The sequence below is a fragment of the Rhinolophus hipposideros genome (genome assembly GCF_964194185.1).
Source record: "Rhinolophus hipposideros genome assembly, chromosome: 10".
Classification (NCBI taxonomy): domain Eukaryota; kingdom Metazoa; phylum Chordata; class Mammalia; order Chiroptera; family Rhinolophidae; genus Rhinolophus; species Rhinolophus hipposideros.
In genome coordinates this window covers 14,043,923-14,065,635 of record NC_138056.1, presented here as the reverse complement: position 1 = coordinate 14,065,635, position 21,713 = coordinate 14,043,923, and the positions used below count along the sequence as shown (strand labels likewise).

Genomic DNA, 21,713 nt, shown 5'->3' with positions numbered 1-21,713 from the left:
CTATCTATGTGAAATGCTATTTAGTACAAATATTAACATTCATTTTGGTTTATTAATTCTATAGATCTCAAGATATATAATCTTATAAAAGTCTCAGCAGCTCTTCAGAGTGTCCAAACTATTCTAGTTTAGACCTAGATAGTCTAAATAGTTTGGACCTAGAATAGTTCTTCTGATTCCAAAGCCAGCTCCCTCTCCTATACCATGCTGCCTCTTTATGTTCAGTTCAAATGTCCAATCCAGAGACTGGGCTCACCCAGAATTTGTGCCCAGATTATGGTGATAATGCCACCAATGGCCTTAATTCACATTCTAAACTTCTTCCTATCCACAGCTTCAGTTCTCTGGCCCTTTAACTCCTCTTGGCCACTCCCATTCCTTCTTCTTTGTGGGCTTCCTCTTCTTCTGTCCAATCCTAAATGTAAGTATTTCTCTGGATTTTGTCCTGGAATCCCTGTTCTTCCCAATGTCCTCACTCCTCCCAGGAGCCCTCACCCCTCCCACGGCTTCAATGATCATCTATGTACCGAAGACTTCTATCCTTGTATCTCAGGAACAGATGCTTCCTGAACTCCAGAATTATATATTCAACTGCCTGTTAGACATCTGTACTTAGAAATCTCACAAGAAGTTCAAAATCAACACTTCTAAAACTCATCAATTTCTTAGTGCAACCCTCTTTTCCTCCTATAATCATCACTGCAGTAAATGGCCTTTACTTGCTCAGTAAACTACAGAATCATTCTTGATGTTTCCTACTCCACCTGTACTTCCTAAATCCTTCTCAAATATGTCCACTTTTTGTCCTCGAGCCACTATTCAATCTTCTATTTGGCTTACTGAGACGGTGGCAGGAAATGGTGATTAAAAACATGGGGTCAGCCTTGCCTCCATAATTCTACCAGTGTTCTACCATGGGGTCAGCCTTGGTAATTCTACCCCTTACTAGCTGCGTACCCTCCGGCAACATACCTGATCTCTCTAAGCCAGTACTTTCCAAACTTTCTAAACTGTGACCTTATGGGCAAAATCTTTTCCCTTCGTGCATGACCTTCAAGTTAACTCTCCAGCTCTGCTCCCCTGGAAACCTGATAAGGGTAAGAATGCCAACAATGTTACCAGGCAACACTGCTTATGCTAAAAATGACCCCTTATTGCTAAACTGAATCTGAATGGGGAGAATTATAATATAAATACTTATGGGACACCATATTTTTGGCTTCCCGAAGTGGAGTGTTGCTTCTAACTGGGCATGCCCATTGCGGGGATCTTAAGTCATACATGTGAAACTGTTACAAGATACCCTGGCTCCTGTGAGGCATACGGCTTCTATCCCCCGGTGGCTCTCCCACTGTCCTGATAAAGGTCTCATTTCCCCGCACCTGGGCTATCCCTGGTCAGCTGCAGAGATTGCTCTGTGGGCTACCATAGGGACGCCCACTGAAGAAAATGTCTGATGCTGAGCAAGAGCTGGCAACCTCTGGTTTCTGTCCCGATCGTTCCAAGTAGACTGGTACCAAGTGTGGCCCTTGACAGTTTTGTGAATGTTTAGCTCAACTTAAGATGACCACGTGGTTGGGTGCAGCAGTGACACAGTAGGAAACACATTTCACACTGTAACCGGTATACACATATAGACATGATCTCTATAAAATAAAAACTTCATGAAACAATACTTATGTGCTATGTACACTAATTATTTCCTATTATATTGTTCATTTGATTTAAAACTTCTGCTTATAATCCACTACACTGATTTCATAGCCTACTAATGGGTCATGACCCACCACTTAAAATACATGGAGTAAACCTTAGATACCTTATCTAAAAAAGAGTAATCCCTACTATCGTAGGGTTGTCGTGAGGATCAAATAGCCATGTAAAGTGCCCACATAGTTTAGTGTCACACTGCAAGGTTCTCTAAATATTAGCTATTATTATTGCTGATCATCTCCTAACCGTTCTTCCTCCCCACTCTTGACCACATCCAATCTTTTCTCCACACAGTGGCAAGAGGAATTTTCTAAAACAAAAATCTGATCACGTCAAGTGCTTGTCTGAAAATGCTTTAATGGCTCCCAACTGTTCCTGGGATAATTCCTGTACAGCCTACAAGGTTCCACAGGCTCTGGCCCAATGGGCTTCTTTCTCTAGCTTCATCTCTTACTCCAGCCTGAGTCAGCCACATAGATCACTGAGCTCAGCCCCACCAAATCTCTTTTTGTTTCTTAAGCTTACAGGCGTCTCTCCATCCTCGACTTGCGTATATGCTCTGCCTTCTGCCTGGAGCATTTTTATTCTTCTCCCAAAACTTTGACAGGCTAACTTTACTAGGATTTTAGGCCTCAGATAGAATGTCAACTCATGAAGGAAATGTTCTGTCATACTCTTAAGGAGTTAGGTATCCCTCCCATGTGTTCTTAGACTACTCTCTACTTCCCATAATGACCTGTAATTGCCTGTACATGTGTCTGAAGCTCTCTAAGGACAGGGAACTGTCTCGAAAACTTACATATCCATAGTGCTTAGTGCCTTTTTTGAAAAGCAAGGATTTTATTAAGGATATATTTGATAAATGATTAAAATCATCTTATCTCATGTTAGCATTACCTATTCCCTTCTCAGAAAGACTTCAGAAATCACTTATAGCCACTGACCACAAAATTCCTTTGTCTTCTGGGGCCTCAGATAGGAATTCCCAGCTCTCCTACCAGGCAAGTCAACTCCCCTCAAGGTCCAGAGGGCAATCCTGACATTCTGCCACGAGAATGGTGAATTCAGCCCAATTGCTGGAAGAACACTCTTAGGAGAATATGGGCAAGCAGAATTGCTTGGGTCCAGACAGAAAGCTCCCTGAGTAGACCCCTAGTCTAAATCATTATAAGCAAGTCTTTGTGTTTAAGTACGATGCTCAATGCCACCACTTTCCACAGTAAAACTGAACGGTTTCTACTGGTTAGTTTGGCTGTTATTTCCTTCCCTGCTTTCTTTGGCACATAGTGGGAAAAAATGGTATTTACATTTCTTCCCTACTGGCAGGCAGGTTTTGGATAAATTCTTCCAGTAAGTTTAACATTATAAGATTTTAAAATGGTATTATCTTAATCTTTTTTTTTTTTTAATTTAGGAAAATTTCCTTTCCTTACATCCCCCTGCTACTGCCTTTGGTCATTACTAAGGGACCCTGATGATAAAATAAACTTCTTCATGATACAGAAATCAGCAGCTAGAATTTCTAAATGGGATCTGAATACAGCTGAGCTGACAAGAGATTACAAGTTTTGTAGAAAGGACCCATGAGGATTTTTGTCTCACCCAACACTTCATTGGGCTTGTCGTTGGTTTACTCACCTGTGGAAGAAAGTTTGGACGAGGAGTGAGTCTAGGAGGTGGGATAAATTGTGGTACTTTGATGGGTTGAGGAGGTGTTGCCTGAACCTGCTAAAAAATGAGAAAGATAAATAAACCAGAGGGGACAGTAATTGTTCAATATCAAAGCTAGGCATTCTTAAAGTATTTTCAGCATCACTATTCTCTGGATCAGACAGTATTTGCTACAAGCTTTCACTATAGAATTAACCATCTGAATTAACACTGCCTCAAGAAACTGTCTTCCTCTCCCACCTGCATGTTTTACCCCATACAGAGAACCAACCACATTTCTGTTTCCTCACACGCCTAAGGCAGAACACGCAGGCTCAGCAATCGTAGACAATTTCCTTTGACACTCAAGAACACTCGCACTTAATGTATTGTAAAAGTCAAGACTGGATCCAAAGTAAAATCAAACTTGCTGCCTGGCCAAATGGGCTCTTTCCTAATGTAAGAATTTTATCTAATGGTGAATGGCTTTATTCCTTAGAGAATTTTCTAACTCTCAGTATCTGGCTGAGTTATCTGGTTGCTTCTCTAAAGATTCCTGGGTCAATGGTGAAGCTTCACTTTATTGCTCTTTAGTTTCACTCATCACTGGTCATCGTTCAAAAGCCTCCAAGAGCTCTTAGCTGCCATTTTAGAAACGAACTTTTCAATCACAGTTTGGATTTATTTTCCACAAGCTTCTGAAAACACCAGTTTCTAAATGGTTTATCCTAGAAATCTCTGAACAATTCTGTTCAAGTACTTCTTCCTTCAAAGGTTCTTTTCTTTTTTTTTTTTTTTTGCTGATAGATCTTGGGCATGGACACTGTTAATTTCTGAGTTTCTTGAATATTTTTAAAGTGTCCCAACTAACTCCAGTACTTCCTGGGTGCAGTCAACGGATAGTGAACTAAAAGAATTCAGCAGAGAGTTTTTCCAAGTCAGTAATATAACATCAGCAAGTATAAGCACTCCAGTTTGTCAGGAAGATCCATGGATAGGAGGGAGAGATATATGAAACAGTGTGAATGCCTCTGTGAAGGACATTTCCCCTTAGTTAAGCCATACTTTGACCTCAGATAATGCACTGAGTGAGCTTTGGTCGTTGGTGTCAGGACACCTCTCCAGTTATTTGAGCAGATGGTAGGAAGGCTGTATTCCCTAGTCAGCCTCAAAGGGGAATTTGGTATGGGCGAGTGATGGAGACTGAAAAATCCAGCAGGAGCATCAAATGGATATACTCTCTAAATGCATATCCTGAACCCTCTCATGCGGGCACACATGGTAGCAGCTGCTGGCTTACCAGAGTGACTGTGTTTTTTGCCACAATTTGGACAGCCTCTGCCCCAGGCCCAGTGACCTTACTAGACGTCTGCAGGTTGACTGGTGTGTTCTGCACATCAGTGCCGAGCACAGCCTTCTGACTGTTGATGGCGGTCACCATAGCAATGGTAGGTCTCTGGCCCACAACAGAGGCAGGCATGGTCGCAGTTGCTGCTTTCAAGACGAGAGGTAGTGTCTTTGTGGTAATCATAGAAGCTGTAGTTACAGTCTTCTAGGAGACATGGAGAACAGATATTAGGACACTGAAGTGTGATCCCTCTCAACAATATGCTGCGAACCCCCAGAAACAAACAAAGCAATAATTCTCATTGTCAAGTGTCTCGGTATAACAACATTTCTTTTGTGTACATGGAGCACACCTTTTACTACAGAGAAAGACAATCTCTAGTTTGCCAGGGTTCTTACTTGGCTTCAAATTCACAGTAGTAACTGCAGACTAATATGAGCACAGGGTTTTCAACAGTGAATGGGGGATAAGTTTACAGATACAGAAGATGAGTGTACCTATTTCTTCTGGTCTTTCTAATTCTTTGCTTGCTCTCAATTAATTTAAACTTTGTAGAAGTTGCAAATCAATGAGGCACACACCATCTCTATCCTTAATTGGTACAACCTCATCAATAGGAGGAAAGCCATCATGTAATTCTGATTATCTAACTTCTGTGACACAAAGGCTGAGATAAAAAGAAAGTGTCTTCTATTCTTTTGAGTGTCACCCTGGAGGGGTGGAAGGGAACCTCATATGAGGATTAGAATAAATGCTGCCTCAGAGGCAGTAAATCCCAAATACCAGATAACAAAACCTATTAACCAACCAGTATAGTAAATACCAGCTCTTGATACCAAAGGGATAGGAGTCACTACCTATAATCTTTTCTCTGAAAAACTGCGGCAGAAATGATCAAAGATTCGGTGAAACGTGACAAGGTGGAAACAAACACCTGACTCTCAAAAAGCCTTATAAGATCAGAGGATGAATTGCGGTGAGAGGACTTGACTGACGCTCCATAAGCAGTACTGCAGCTTTGAAGCTCTATTTTTCAGACTTTTTACCAGAGTAATTAAAGGAACCGGTCAGAAAACAAGAAAATATAAACAACCTTAGTACACGGCACACACATCTATCTAGCGCTACTAGTCACTCAAGATACAGACATTTTAGGAACATGAAAATGTATCTGGTCCCACTTGTTGGTTCTGATTTCGATACGACTCCACCTTTTCTTCTTTACACGTGCACTCTCCAATTTGGTAGCTACCGGCCACATCTGGCTATTTAACTTTAAATTAATTAAAACATCAGTTCGTTAGTCACATCACCCACATTTCACATGTTGAACAGCCACATGTGGCTAGTGGGTGCCAAACCGGACAGTGGAGATTTCCAACAGCGCAAGCGCAGCTGTTAGCCAGCGCTGCTCTACACCAGTAAAAAGGACGGCACGCTCCTGAAACAGGTCTGGATAAATTCACTTGCGAATCTCTATTTCACTGTCTATGTAAGTACTTGTGTATTAAGTTGTCTGGTTCTAGGTAATTCTTTGTTTCCATTTTCTGCCTGAAACACGTACACACGCGTAGGTATAACCTAATCTTTCAACCTCTTTTTTTTCTTTTAACTACGTATTTAATGACCTGGGCTCGTCTATCCCATCATAGCCTAATCAGCAATCCTTATTAATGCCTGTCAATAAAATCACCCAATTCTTGTTTCCTCTTCTCTAAGTCAACAACACAGAAGTGGCTTTTTCCTTTGCCACTGCCACCTCAAATGTAAAATGGGAGTAAAAGGGGAATGCTGATATTATTTCGGGGGGTACAGGCCATCTACTATCTATCAGTGACAAAACAAAAAAAAAGCTACATGCTATTTATCATTAAAAATGTTGTATTAGTGTAGCAGCGTAAACTGACTTTACAATACCAAACAGCTATTTGTAATACGTGTTGTTAACCCAGTGTGATATTATTAATAGCGCTATCTTTCCATTTAAAACATTTAAATACAAAGACCGTTTGACGTGGTAAGCAAGTCACGCGAGATAGCATTCAATCCTGGTGCCCCCACGGGTTGTGGAAGTAAAGCTCTAAATAGCAGGACTCACTGAGGTGGATCTTAAAAACAGATACGCACATTGTACTGCTTTAAAAGAGGTCAGTGTACTTTTGTTGGAAACATCCTTGGTTCAGGTAAATCGTTATCAATAGTTTGAACAACACTAAAGTGATTACTCTAAAAAAGTGGGTAAAACCTCACACTCACCTGAATTATTTACTTACCATTAACCGCAACACTTAAAAAAACAGAAGCCTAACAAGCTTGTTCACATCTTAGGTTAGCATTTTTAACTCTGCTTTATACATATTTAGTTGTAGCTGATTTCACTGCATGTATTCTAGCATCTACATAAGTCTCTTTGTATATACAGGCACCCCGTACTACATTCATCAAGGAAAACTTTTTGAAAAATACATTTATTAACTATTTATTGGCACTAGGTTATTGACATAAGTATTGCCTGGATCTTTACTCCAGGTCTATTTCTAGTCTAAGTATTAGGAAGATAAACCAAGCTCTTGGAGTGTTAGAGTTTAGATGACAAAGAGAATCTAGAATTCTGAAATCTAAAATTAATGAAAACTTTTGAACTGTTCTGGCAGGAGGGAGAGAAGACAGAGAGGAAAGGTGTCCAACAACAAAGAAAATTATTTTTATGGAAGCTGTGATTAGTCCTGGCTGGCTGATGCTGTCCAAGTATGATCAGCTTTAAGAGAAGACAGCAGTTTCCCAACAGCTTCATGAAGGGGTTCATGTCAAAAAAACCCAAACTGCATGAACTAGAAGTTAATGCAGAAATACATGGCACAAAGCACTAACAGCAAAATCCTTTTTATTTATTATTTTTGCTAAGTTACTGTTGTTGGATACCTACAAATACAAGGTACTGCTTTAAAACAGACAAACTCTAGTGTACAAACCAGAACTTAGATGGATTGTTACTATGGACTCTAATTAACTTCCACGTGTATTTTAGACTGTTTAATGTTGCACAGAAGGTCACTGCTGTACACTCAAACTACAAACAGAACCCTGCCTGTGTCTATAAGGGTTTATTTTCTGTTTGCTTTTATTAACTGCACGCATCTTTACATTTGTATTACATCATTAAAACTGACAGCGCCGTGAATATAAGTTGAAGGGTACGCCTGCATTCAAGTGTTCTATTCTTTCAGTTTTTTTCCTGTAGACTGAAAAAATTTCAAAATATACAAAAGAGCATGAGTTGGAGTTAAACTAAATAAAGGGAACTGCCCCCCGCCAACCCTCCACAACTTGGTACGTGCTAATCACCGACTCTGATCCAACAGCTTTCTACTCCTAGCATCTCTTCCCTGCCCATATTGATTGCTACTTAGCCGTTATTGCCTTTTTGACCTGAGAAATTTAATACATGCCATATACAACTTCCCATTTGTCCTTGGCCCCATGAACCTTTAGTGACGCCCTACGCCTGCCAAGAACCCCAAAATTTTGTCACGCCTTGGGGGCTTTCACAAATGAGCCTCTTCCTATCTTTCTGGCTTTATCTCTCACAGCCTCATTTCCTGGAATCCACACTCCTTGCCACATCAGTCTCCTTGCTAGTCCCAGGGCAGGCATTAACTCTTGTGACTCCACACTTTTGTTCACACTGTGCTCTGCATCTGCGAAACTCTTCCCCCTCTGCTCATCTCGGAAATCTCACCTATCTGTTAAGGCCATGCTCAAATGCCACCTTCCTTATGAAGTACTGTCTGATCTCTCCAGTCAAAATTACTCTGTCCTCTGGTATGTTCACAGTTCTTCACTGGTCCTTTCATTTTATTCTTGTTAGTTGCTTACGTCTTCCTCTCCTCTAAATGTTTTAAATTCTTGAAGACAGAAATTCTGTCTTATTTAGGAATCTATCCTCTCTACGTGGCCTAGCATGGTGCTTGCAAACATTTACAGAATGAGTGAAAATAATTACCATAGTATACCCGATGCCAGGCAGGGACCATTACTACCTCTTTGTATACCAGAAGCTAATACACAGAGAGTGCCCAATAAATACCGATTGGTAGTTTACTGTTAAAAACAAAACCCAAGAACCTAGGGGATCTTTGGGCTTTTAACATGAAACATTTGCATTAAACAAAACAAAATAAAACAAGCTTAACTAAATCAATTAAATGTATCAGGTGGGCTACCAGATGAAGAGGTGCCACACAACTCTCTTTTGGGGATAGCCGTAGGCCCCTCACTGCCACCATTTCAAAACAGCATATAATTCTGATGACCAGGAAGGGAATAACTATTATGTAAGTATTTTCTCTGCTTTGTGTGACATGGAATGTTACGTGAACAGAAACGTGCTCTGGGTTAAGAGAGAAAACGCCTACATACAGGAAACGATGAAGTCTACACACTCCTTCCATGTAAACATTTTCTGATCAAACTGTACTTTGGAAAGAGAATAACCTAATCCAACTCTGTTTAGAACTCTACCAAAGTAATCTAGCAAGCAATCTTTCAGAAGAAATACAAGTCCTGGTTAGGAGGTTTTAAAAGTCCGTTTGAACATCTGATTTTCAAATGACCTTGGGAGGATATTAGGGTAAAAATTATGTAGACGGCTCTAGCTATCTAATGTACAACTGGGATTCTTCTTTTTCCTTCTGTGGCACTTATATAATGTTGACATTTCTTTCCTTTTTGTATTGTATGGCAGTATAGAGGAGTAGCGAATGGACAGATTTCTCAGCCAGAACATCTGGGTTCAAATTTTGGCTCCACCACATACTACCCATATGATTTCTAGTAATTACTTAATTTCTCTGTGCCTTAGTTTTCTTTTCTAAAAAAATAGAGATGATGATGACGATGACCACGACGATGTCGATGATGATGATGATAAGACCATCGTCTTCCTTATTAGGGATGGAGTTAGGATTGTGTAAATTATACATGTAAAGCACTTAGGAGAGTATCAGCATATAGTAACCTCTATTAAATGTTAACTATCTTTAGAATTTTTCTAAGGAATTCATTCTTCACTTGCAAACTGTTGCACAAGTATGTGAGCCAGCTCAATGTCTATAAACAGTGAAGAACCTGTAAACCATAATCTTTCTTTATACAGATAAAGATATAGTGAAGATTTGGTCTTGGTGGGCGAGAGAGATCCACACTTTGGCTCAGTTGGTCAGAGCGTGAGCTCTTAACAACAAGGTTGCCGGTTCAATTCCCGCATGGGATGGTGGGCTGTGCCCCCTGCAACTAAGATTGAAAACGGCGACTGGACTTGGAGCAGAGCTGCGCCCTCCACAACTAGATTGAAGGACAACGACTTGGAGCTGAGGGGCCCTGGAGAAACACACTGTTCCCCAATTTTCCTCAACAAAAAATTTAAAAAAGAGGGCCGGCCTGGTGGCTCAGACGGTTAGAGCTCCATGCTCCTAATTCCGAAGGCTGCCGGTTCGATTCCCACATGGGCCAGTGGGCTCTCAACCACAAGGTTGCCGGTTCAATTCCTCGAGTCCGCAAGGGATGGTGGGCTCTGCCCCCTGCAACTAAGATTGAACACGGCCCCTTTTGCTGAGCTGCCTCACGGATGGCTCAGTTGGTTGGAGCGTGGGCTCTCAACCACAAGGTTGCTGGTTCAACTCCTGCAAGGGATGGTGGGCTGTGTCCCCTGCAACTAGCAACGGCAACTGGACCTGGAGCTGAGCTGTGCCCTCCACAACTAAGATTGAAAGGACAACAACTTGACTTGGAAAAAAGGCCTGGAAGTACACACTGTTCCCCAATAAAGTCTTGTTCCCCTTCCCCAATAAAATCTTTAAAAATAAAAATTAAAAAAAGAAAGAATCACTGCTGTATTGTCTCATTTTTAAAAGGTATGTCTATGTTACATCTCAGTGTGTGGAGATCAAGCTTGAATCATTTTCTTAACCAAATGATATTCCCACATACGTCCTTTTTGTATAGCTTGCTATCCTTACATTATAATGCTAGTTTAAATGCCCATTGCAGTGAAATCATTTGCGCAGCTATACAAAGTTAGAGTTATTAAGCTTCTACTCCTTAGTCCTAGTTTGGACCTGTAGCTTCCGCTTCAGATTTCCTTCATTGTATTAGAACAGCTTCATATTCTCTTGAATACTCACCAACACATGAGTATTTTGTTTCTATGAATAATGAAAATATATTACCCTTCTAAATGCCTCTTTCTACCTGGCCCCAGGGGCCTGATTCTGGAATATCTCCACACCTAATTGCTAAGAATTCCAGGAAAACAATTCCAGAGGCAGTCAAGTCACCCAGATTTTTAGAACAAGTACAAACAAATACTTCCAGACATTCAAAATAAGGTTTTACTTCTGTTCTAATACAGAGAAGATTTTCCTTTGCCACTGACTATCTCCTTCTTTGGACAAGTGGGAAATCATTTATCTTTTACTTCTTAGTAATGTTATTTCCTTCTGACAATGAATTTCAAGTGATTCTTATCCGTTAGAGTAGGAAAAAGTAAATAAAGGAACTTTTGTTTAGTGCTCGTTGAGCTTAACGTAAGTGGAAGCAGGATCCGGTTCTACACACACCCAATCTCCATGCACACTTTTACCTGTGAAGCGGTCAGACTGGGCGAGGGTGCAGCCGGCTGGGCGTGGTGGTGGTGGTACTGCTGCTGTGGCTGCAGCTGCTGTAGTGGTTGCTGCTGTGCTGTCTGTAGTTTGTTTTCAGATTGTGGCAATGGCTGTATTTGGAACTTGTCTGGTTGTTCTTGCTTTACTATCAGGTTCTTCCGTAGCTGTTCAACGACTCTTTTCTGCCAAGTGAAGACAAGAAGAAATAAAATCTATCAGAATCCTGTTCTGTCGGCTGTATAGAAACAGGCAGCAATTATGTGCCTCTGCCATCTTTAATGAAGAACTTGTTACATCTAAAATGTATGGATTCGACAAATGAGGAGAAACCCCTGGCGTCAGAAACGTTCTATGTATAAAGTGAAACTGAGGCACACAGATGAGAAGAAAAGCTAATGGAGGTCACACAGTAGAGCTCAGATTTCTTGACTATTATCAGCTTAGCGTGCTAGGCTGGAAGGGCAGTATAGTGCAGCAGTGGACACGGCTCTGGAGACTGACGGCCTCAATGCGAATTTCAGTTTTGCTACTTACCAGCTCTATGATGATGTTCAAGTTACTTAACCTATCTATGGCTCAATTTCCTGTTCTGCAAAACGAGGCGACTGATAACCTCCTTAGCTTCATACAAGTACCAAGCAAGCTGCTGTATGGAAAGTACTCAGAACTGTGACTGGCACATTGATGGTCACTTTTCTTGTTGCATCTGACAACAGAGATACCAGCCATACTAATTTTTATTAACAAATATGGTATCTGTCCCTGATTCGAACATCAAACAGACTTTTACACAAAGAAATCTTGATCTCAGAAATATGCCATATAAACAATAGACGTTCTAAATTACTGAAATGTATTCACTCCTCGGCAGGACTTCTTTGCTGGGCTGGGATCTGTAGAAATGCATACATCTGTTTAGGCAGAGGAGGGATTTAGTTATATTACATGGGATGAACATTTTAAAATTAAGGTTTCTTGACTTTTCTAGACCTCACTCAAATCCAAGAAGAACGTGTACTTGGATACTTTCGCTACTGCAATAATAATACATTTCAACAGAATGTAAGCTCCGTGAGGGCAGGACTTATTTTGTTCACAACTGTACTCTGAGCCTAAGTCAATGTCCTCATTCTCTTCACATGATGTGTAAAGTGATGGGACCGAAGACCACAAATGGCTCAGAGAATGTATAATAACCATTCGGGGCCAGACTTGGGTTCTGACCCTCCTCCCTAATGGCTGGAAGAAAGTATAAGCAGCAGTCACTGTCAAGTGAGTTCGCCAGCTGAGGTTTGTTATTTCTGATAAAAATAGATTGCGATTTTCTAATAGAGATTATGAACGGAGAAAAAGATGTGCATGACGATCTTTCAATAAAGAGTTAAGTGAAATCAAAGGGCCAGGTCGATTTTCAAATTCCTGCTGATGATTCTAACCAAATTCACTGCACATATTCTCTAAAGAATCCAAAGCTGTAGGTTACTTGCTTAACATATTTGAACCTGAAAATATTTACAAAACGGGTTTTTAAAAACTTTTAGTCAGTACAAAATACATTCTTCAGAGATTTTTAAATATTTTTACTACTGATTCCATTTAGGCAATGAAAATACCACATAAAAGCCAGTTTTGGGGGAAAAAAGTCTGCTATACTTTAATCTGCTAGCACTTCCTCTTTCAATAGTTAACTGAGAGAAAAAAAAGGATGCAGAGTCTAATGTCTTTGGAAACCATCTGCAGAATAATAAAAATGTAAATTAATAAAAATATCAAATGCTTACAAAAATTAACTTTCAAGTCTTCAAAATCCTATTTCTTAAGTATAAATGGCAGAGTAATTGAGCTGATATGGCTTAGGAGAAGGGAAACTAATAGCAGTGGTAGTACGGAGCATTCTGAGTATCACAGGTGGGTTTTACTGCTTGGAAACTGCCAGAACATTTAGACATTTAACAATTAAGTATTTAGAGTAGCTTTCAGCACTCCCCACCCCGCTCCCAATCTTGATCAGCATTAATCAAACACATTAACAAACTAGCGAAAGTATAGCATAGCAATCAGAGAAAGGGACTCCAAGAACCTTTACAAAAGAAAAAAAAAAACTCAGCTCAAATCAGGAGGAGAGAAACCAGGAGGAAATAATACAACATAAATGTGACACCTGCCAAAAAATAAACTTTGAACAAAAACAGCACAGGAAATGAAATAATTACTACACCAGGCACAAAGTGAAAGGGTATTTTTCTCCTCTACAGCCATCCTTAGGAAATAACAGTGTGCTCTCCTACTTAGTGCCTAACTGGGATAAACTACTGTATACAATCAAGACACAAAGCCCAGAACCCACTCCCAGTGTGATGTGCAACAGAAGGGAACAGTAGGGGAGAGAACGAGAAAGGGATGCAGGCTAGAGTACTCTGAAGCCTTACAGCTGGAGCAGGTGACGACCAATCAGAACCAGAATCTGCAAAGTGGGAGTCAGTGAGTCACATTGCATTCACAACTGTTCCTTCCCCAGGGCCTGAAAACAAAGCTTGTGGAACCTGAGGGGGGAGGGAGGTTCAAAATATTTGCAAACTTCCATTAGTCCTTGAGAGGAGGGAAAAAAAAAGGAAAAAGAAGAAAGAGAGAGCTGTGCAGATTGGACGTAGGTCAGATCATAAGAGCTGGGTAACGGTTTCTTTAGAAGAAGGGTCTGGTATATTTCAGAGCACTGCTCAGAAATGCATTGCCCCTGCAATCCTTGCAGTGTTTATGAGAAGATTAGAAGAATTCCAAGCATGTAGTTGTGCACTGCGCATGTCTGTGAAATTCTTTTTGAAAAAAATCAAGGTCTGGGGGAAGTACTGATGCCTTCTGTAACTTAAATATTTATCACTGCATTTTGACACCCAACGATCTGAAGTTAGGTGAACTCTGCAGAGGCCCTGCACATTCTTTTAAGGACTGGTGAATGAAGGCGAGTTACTGAGCGTATTTGTTGGCTTTTCTAAGTTCCACAATCCACTCTTGTTCTAGTTCAGTCTTGGCAAAAGTCACATGAACTCCAGCAGGATCCTGGTCTGGGTCAGTACTAGTTCTGGGTGGCAGTGAGAAAACACAACTGTAATATTTTGTAAATCTCAGCTGTGTGGTATCCTCCGAGCAAAGCTGTCATGTATCCTTACGTCTCCACAGAAAGTGAGCATAATACTTTTATTAGATTGGTACAAAAGTAATTGCTGTTTTTGCAATTATTTTTAATCTTTTAAACTGTAATTATTTTGCACCAACCTAATGCTATTCTGCTGGTCATTAATGAAGGTTATGTTGACACAAACATTTTGATATTTTCCATGTCATCACATATAAAGGAGCCCTTTAAATGTAGCTAATTATCATGGAACGTTATCCTGAAGCTTTGCCATCCGTCATTCACTAATATGTTAATGAGAATTAAAAGGGGGGAAAAATGAAAGAGAAAAACTGGAAAGAATGAAGGCAGAAGGGAGAAAAGTTAATAACTTAATCACTTTCTATCCTTAGTATATTTTTCTATAGACAACAGGCCAATGTGCCAGGTGTCGAGAATGGCTAGTACCGCCCCCTTCGATCCATCTGTCAAGAACTCCATAAACCCAGCATGTAATTCCAGGCCTCAGATTCCCGTGACATTCACATCACTAGGTTTCATCAGGGCTTGTTCAGGCAGAAGAGTTCACAGAGCCTCTGACACTTCAAGTCACAGTTTCTGAGACAGGTAGTCATGGTGATCAATATTGTGACATTCAGTGATACTATCAACGTGTACACACGACAGCAATAAAGAGTTCAAAGGGGCCGGCCCAGTGGCTCAGGTGGCTGGAGCACTGTGCTCCTAATGCCGAGGGCGCCAGTTCGATTCCCACATGGGCCAGTGAGCTGCATCCTCTACAGCTAAGATTGTGAACAACGCCTCTCCCTGGAGCTGGGCTGCCGTGAACTGCTATGTGATGCCGTGGGCTGCCGCGCTCTGGGAGGACTGGTGACTGACTGCCTCAGGCGGGGGGACACAAGGCTCATAACACCATCATGGGCCAGGCAGCTGTGTCCTACAACTAGACTGAAAAACAACGGCTTGAACAGTGTGGGGGTAAGGGGGTGAGGGGGGAAGTGGAAGAAAGGAGGGGGGGGGAAGATAGAGCCTAAAGAAAAATACAGAAGTTTATAGGTCCAATTCAACAGAAAATCAGGTTCTTTTTCTCCGAAGTCAATCACTCCAAGGTCCATCCATGGCTTTGGTCAATACAGCAGAAAGATGGAGAGTTGGAAGGACAGCCCCCACCCCTCCAACCAAGCCACCTGGTTATTTCTATCAAACTCTCACATACATTTTAGAAAGCTTCTCTCTAAAGGAACTCCAGGCATAAGGCCCTGCCCTCCTATTTGTCGGTGCTTCAAGTCTCTGCTATACTGTTGGTGCTACAAGTCACTCAACTTGTTTGTGTTCTAGTCGGCATTATCTGTTTTTTATCACTCATGAGAGGGTCACACCCACTCAGACATCTTACACAGTGCTGCCCTAAAAATTTATCTTTTTTCCTCCATGAATCAACCATCTAATCTGAAAATATAACCTTCACCCTTCATACCAGAGGCTGATAAGAGACAAAGCTTTTCACAAATCGAGAAAGTCAAGAACAAATCTTACCCATCTTCATACCTAAAGGGCAGTGAAAAAATTTTCCAGGTCTTCAGACTCACCAATTGCTCAAATGAAACCAGAGAAATGAAAACTTTTGTGGGTAGAAAAACTAACCTGGAGAAATTCACATTTGCTGATGAAGTCAGAATTTATAATACTTAAGAAGAAGAAATACAAACTTTCTATTATCCAACTAAAATTCAATCACTGCATTTATAAGTAACACCAATATTCATCAACGCTGAGGAGGCAGGAAGGAGATATGGTGACAGTCTTCAGAATGCTGCCACTTAATTATCCTCTAACGAATAGGGTTTGGGTGACTGGCATAACAATGACAAAAATTACAATCCAAAGTAAAAGGTATGTGTTATTAAATTAAGTGAAGATTCCACCACTTTATGAACTAAGACACAGGGAAAAGAAGCAATAAACTCAAAATAAGCTCCTTCTTAATGCAATAAGTGGAACTCAATGGGAGGAGCTGCACTGAAGTTATTAGAGGGAATGTTCCAGGGGAGACACAAAGGACAGAATCCTGACAGAAGAGGAAAAGGAGCAATATTGGTGGCAGCAGCTAAAAATATAGACTTAGCTAAAAATAATTGTGCTTTCCTCATTTTATAAGGCACCAGGTTTCCCCCAAACTGTCCAATATTCTGTTTCAGGGTTAGAATTAGCAAATGGCTTCTAACCTTTTTAAACCTTTATAAAAGGGATACACCCTTTAAAAATACCACCTGTTTGACAGAAGCAGTATCTACAACCTCACCTTATACAGTCAGCTGTATATGTATGTTGTCAAGTAAACAGGATTTGTTTGGTCTTACAGAGTTAGGAACATAGATAATTATTTTACAGCTCTGCAACGTGTCATGGAATTTGTAGAGTACAATATAAATGAATTATCAGAGTTTGCTTTTGTGTTTTTTTTTTAAATAAAGTTCAAAACTCTCTACATAGATGCTTAACAGATGGTGGAGAACGCATTATGTCATGGTACAGATTAGACTTTGGCTTACTTTTTTAAGTTAAAAAATATTCTTTGGGGTTTACACTTCTTTAAAAACACAGACAGACACACGCACACACACACTTATATCAACAGGTTTTACATCCCATCTCCACAGAACAGACATTTTATTCATATCAGTGAGATGTATATTCCACCTCCAGAGGAAATTAGACCCTTTTTTGATAGCCTGATTGAAATGCAGTTTACATTCTTCTTATTTAGTTTATTCACGCTCTAATAGGTAAATTCAACCCCAGCTTCCTCCAGCCCCTTATGCATGACTATAAGACTGCTAGGACTGCTACAGTCAAACTCTACCTAAACCCAGGGACCCGGCTAAGAACCTGGGGCTGCCTTTAGCTTGCATAGGAAAGAAAGTGTGTAGCTATTGTACACAAGAGAGATGTGACCCCTGGAGAACAACAGTTCTCCACTATGTAGCATACCCATGTGCTAGGGCAACACAGTAAAAACACACATATAGACTAAAAAAGAGCACTGCATGCTGGGAATGGTAGTTGTAATATAATGACCAAAGAAGCCAAAACTCAGAACCCAGTTGGCTTACATTTAAGTTCTCTACATCTCTTTGAAGCCCTAAGCTACACTGTCCTGCCTACTTCAGAAAAATGTTGAGGATCAAAGGAATTAATGGTAGGAAATGCTTAGGAAATAGTTGAGGGCACTATGAAAATAAGGGATGATAACCAATGACTAATACAATTAGTCTAGTATGAATTTTTAACACAGAGCTATAGCTAATTAAATGCAACTTTTATTTCCAATGTCAATTATATTTCAATCACTTGATTTTTCAACATCTAATCAAACATTTTTGTTAGTTCAAACTTTTTTTTAAAAATGAGAACTGCCCAAAGTACATGATTAAGAAAGAGAATGCCACCTGTTGCCTTTTTATCTCAGAAATCAAACACATTACGGAATGTACTTCCCCATGTAGAACGTGAGGTACAGCCCAGATTTCTTATACCTCTACAGTGGTTCAGGGCCACATTCCGAATGCATAAAATAGATGTCCAATTTAAATGTAACCCGATCCAGCAAAGACCCTAGATACGGTAATGAGGACAGCAGGAAAAAAACATAAGAACCATTTATAATCTGCATAATTTAGCTGCTCGCTAATATAAAAAAGTGCCTGAATCACTGTGTTTATACCACACAATGGATATGACACGGAGGCTATTAATTTGTAAATTATGCTTCAGTTCAGCAAAATGCATGCCCCTCTGTAACTATCTGTTACAGACCTGCGCACACCACCGGCTTGTCATTCATCATTCCATGCTCTACACCCCACAACTTAGAAGGCAGCATGGTCTTGCTAATGGCAGTTGTCCTGTACAGAAATTCTCTTATTGCTCTGCCCGAAGCTGCTGGGGTTTTCGTCACAGAAGAATTATGATTAGAAATGGCTGCATAGTAGCTGTCCCTGCATAGTAATGATCCTAAAATGGGGGGACGGAAAGACAGGAACACAACCAAAACCCCTACCATTTTATGGAACACTGCTCAGATAAAACAGATTGTTTTGCCTTCCCCAAGCCCTGGACACAATTTAAGATAATGTAGGAAGCCCTCTTTTCACAGAAACACAAGATAGAATCAGATGCTGAAAGACAAAAATATAATATTTAACCAATTCTACACAGAATACATGTACAAAGACATGGATCAATCATTTTCAAAGGGGAGGATACCTTTTTAACAATTCTCAATTCTACAGTTTTTTCTTAAAAGAAAAAGACAGACAATATATTAGAACAGTATCTATGTAAGGCAGGATACATTAGGTAGAAAATATTCTAAGGTAAAATGTAGTATTTTTCTTACATTTAAACAAAAGTAAGTCTTACAAATCATGAAACACTGACATTTTGAATTGGGAAGTATTTTAACAAAAGTACATCCTGAATAACAAACTCTTGATACTTAAAAACATAATTTTGGGGGGCGGCCGGATGGCTCAGATGGTTAGAGCACAAGCTCTGAACGACAGGGTTGCTGGTTCAATTCCCGCATGAAATGGTGGGCTGTGACCCCTGCAACTAAAGATTGAAAATGGCAACTGGACTTGGAGCTGAGCTGCGCCCTCCACAACTAGATTGAAGGACAACGACTTGGAGCTGATGAGCCCTAGAAAACACACTGTTCCCCAACATTCCCCAATGAAATTTAAAAAAACAAAAAAGTGTTATCTCTTTAAAAAAAACAAAACAACAACAAAAAAAAACACATAATTTTTGATCACCTACAGTAACAGCATAAACAGAGATTTACAAAGATTCCAAAGCTACTGAATGAGTATCTCTTTCTTTTAAAGTATTCACTAGTTGAGTAGTTTATCAGGAAGAATTTTTACAAACACTTGAAGAGAAAAACGAACAATGTTACAAATTTACTTTTTGACAAGACCCCACATAAAACAACACAGAGGGAGCAATTCTGTCACCTCCAGTAGGCTGCCAAGATGAGGGATGGGTAACTTCAAGGAGTTGAATCTTCCAAGACACGTGACAAAGGATGATTTGTATTACTCTGTATTTAGTCTGGGTTTTCTGCATCAGAGACAGAAGAAACCTGAACTCATCTTTCGGAATTTTAGAGCAGGTTTGCTTTTTTGTTTTAAATTGTCGGTACTAGAAATTTTATTAAAGAGAGATAGAGATTCAGCAATATAGTAGAAAGCATGAATAATCTCTTAATGAATAAAAAACATTTGGTTAAAAATTTAAGCATTTTATTAAATCTCAAGTGTGAAGAAAATCATTTTTCACAGGCTATGAAAATCACTAAATCCAATCGACAAATCTCTATATGAATATTTAAAGTCTTTATACTCTCTCTTTCTCTCTCTCCCCAAGTTTTAGAAAAGATGAAATGACTGCAGTAAAAATGACTTGTTATTTTTATCTTCTTTGAGCTTATTTCTTAGTAGTGAGGGTGTAGCTCACTCTTCTACTATACTGTTCTCCAGTTCCCCAATCAACATAATTACTGAGATGCACGTTCATTAGAGGACACTGAACTAAACATAAGATTTTTTTTTTTTTTAAAAAAACAGACTTTATTTTTTAGAGCAGTTTTAAGTTCCCAGTAAAACTGAGTGGAAAGAATGGAGAATTCCTATATTGCTCCTAGCTGCTGACCCCACAGCCTCCCTCACTACCAAATCCCAACCAGAATGGTACATTTGTTAAAACTGATGAAGAACTTACACGAAACATTATCAGCCCAAATCCATAGTTTACACTGGGTTACCTCTTAATGTTATACGTTCTATGTGTTTTGACAAATGTATAATGACATATATCCATTATTGTAGTATTATGTGGAATATTTCACTGCCCTAAAAATTCTCTGTGCTCTGCCTATTCATCCTGAATAACAAACTCTTGATACTTAAAAACATAATTTTGGGGGGCGGCTCCTGGCAACCACTGATCATTTTACTAGCTCCATAATTTTCCCTTTTCCAGAATGTGATATAGCTGGAATCATACAGTAGGTAGCCTTTTCAGATTGGCTTCTTTCACTTAGTCATATGCATTTTTAAGTTCTTCCATGTCTTTTCATGGCTTAATAGTTCATTTCTCTTTAGCACTAAATAATATTCCATTGTCTGAAGGTACCACAGTAGTTCTTGTGATTTTTAGATACAATTTATGTGGCAGCTGGTGAGTTCTGTAACGGTTACAATAAAAACAATAGCAATAATATCAGATAGCTGTTACGTGCCACCTACGACAATGAGGTTTTGAGGATTTAAGTGATTTGACCTAGATCACAAGTCAGGTAGAGTGAGACTTAATAGTTCTGGTTTCTGATATCTAATTCCATGCCATCCTTCCGGCCACCTATATACTACATATATAGCAAACCACAAAAGCACCTAGCAAAAAATTTTAAATACACACACACACACACACACACACACACACACACACACACACACACACCCATTCTGCTTTTAGGAAAAATAAGTAGAGAGGCACTATTATGCAGTAGAAATAAAGAAAGGGTCAAGAAATCTGGGTTCTAGTCTCATAAACCTGTTATTAAGCTAGGTTTGTAACCTTGGTAAATGATTTACCTGATCTTGGTCTCAGCTTCTCCACCCATTTTAGAGCACTCATGTCTCCAGCATTCTCTTCTGCTTAAAATTCTATGAATCTCAGAATGGCAAGCATACTCTCTTGATCGACACTTTCTACCTCTATAAATAAGCATTGTACACAGAAAACTAATGCTCAGAATGATGAGCCTGATGTACTACAAAGAAACTAAACCATTAAAGAATGGTTTCATTCAGGGCTTGAAAATTCACATGAGCAGGGTTCAGGCAGGTAAGGTCTGTGAACAGGAGTGAGTGGGACGAAGGTCAAGTGGCAAGGAAGTGCCCTGTCTAAGGCACTAACGTGAGAAATGCATTTAACATTCGAAATCAAACAGAATATCTTTGCTGGTTAGATTAAGCCCATAGGCTACCAGTTTCCAACACCTAGACAGTAAATGCACTCACTGAACTGTAGTTACTAGGAGAGGAATCAACCACTACTTAGAAAATTTTTTAACAATAGGAGGTCAGTCAAAAAGGATTTCAGTTAACCAGAAAATTAAAATGGCTTTCTGGTTGATCAA

The 21,713-nt window shown here is 39.8% G+C and overlaps 1 protein-coding gene across 13 annotated transcripts in view; it reads right to left on the bottom strand.

Moving 5' to 3' along the window:
* Window positions 1-21,713, bottom strand: part of PHF21A (PHD finger protein 21A) — a 162,171-nt gene that overhangs the window by 26,919 nt on the left and 113,539 nt on the right. For 7 of the 13 annotated variants that reach the window (XM_081061739.1, XM_081061730.1, XM_081061736.1 and 4 more), the window contains 3 exons: window positions 11,352-11,555; window positions 4,664-4,912; window positions 3,352-3,441 (listed from right to left, as the gene is read on the bottom strand). In XM_081061739.1, the coding sequence (XP_080917865.1) occupies window positions 3,352-3,441; window positions 4,664-4,912; window positions 11,352-11,555 (543 nt within the window). Of the gene's footprint in view, window positions 1-3,351; window positions 3,442-4,663; window positions 4,916-11,351; window positions 11,556-21,713 lie in introns of all 13 variants that reach the window. The other 6 variants (XM_081061727.1, XM_081061729.1, XM_081061732.1 and 3 more) reach the window with 1 other exon arrangement.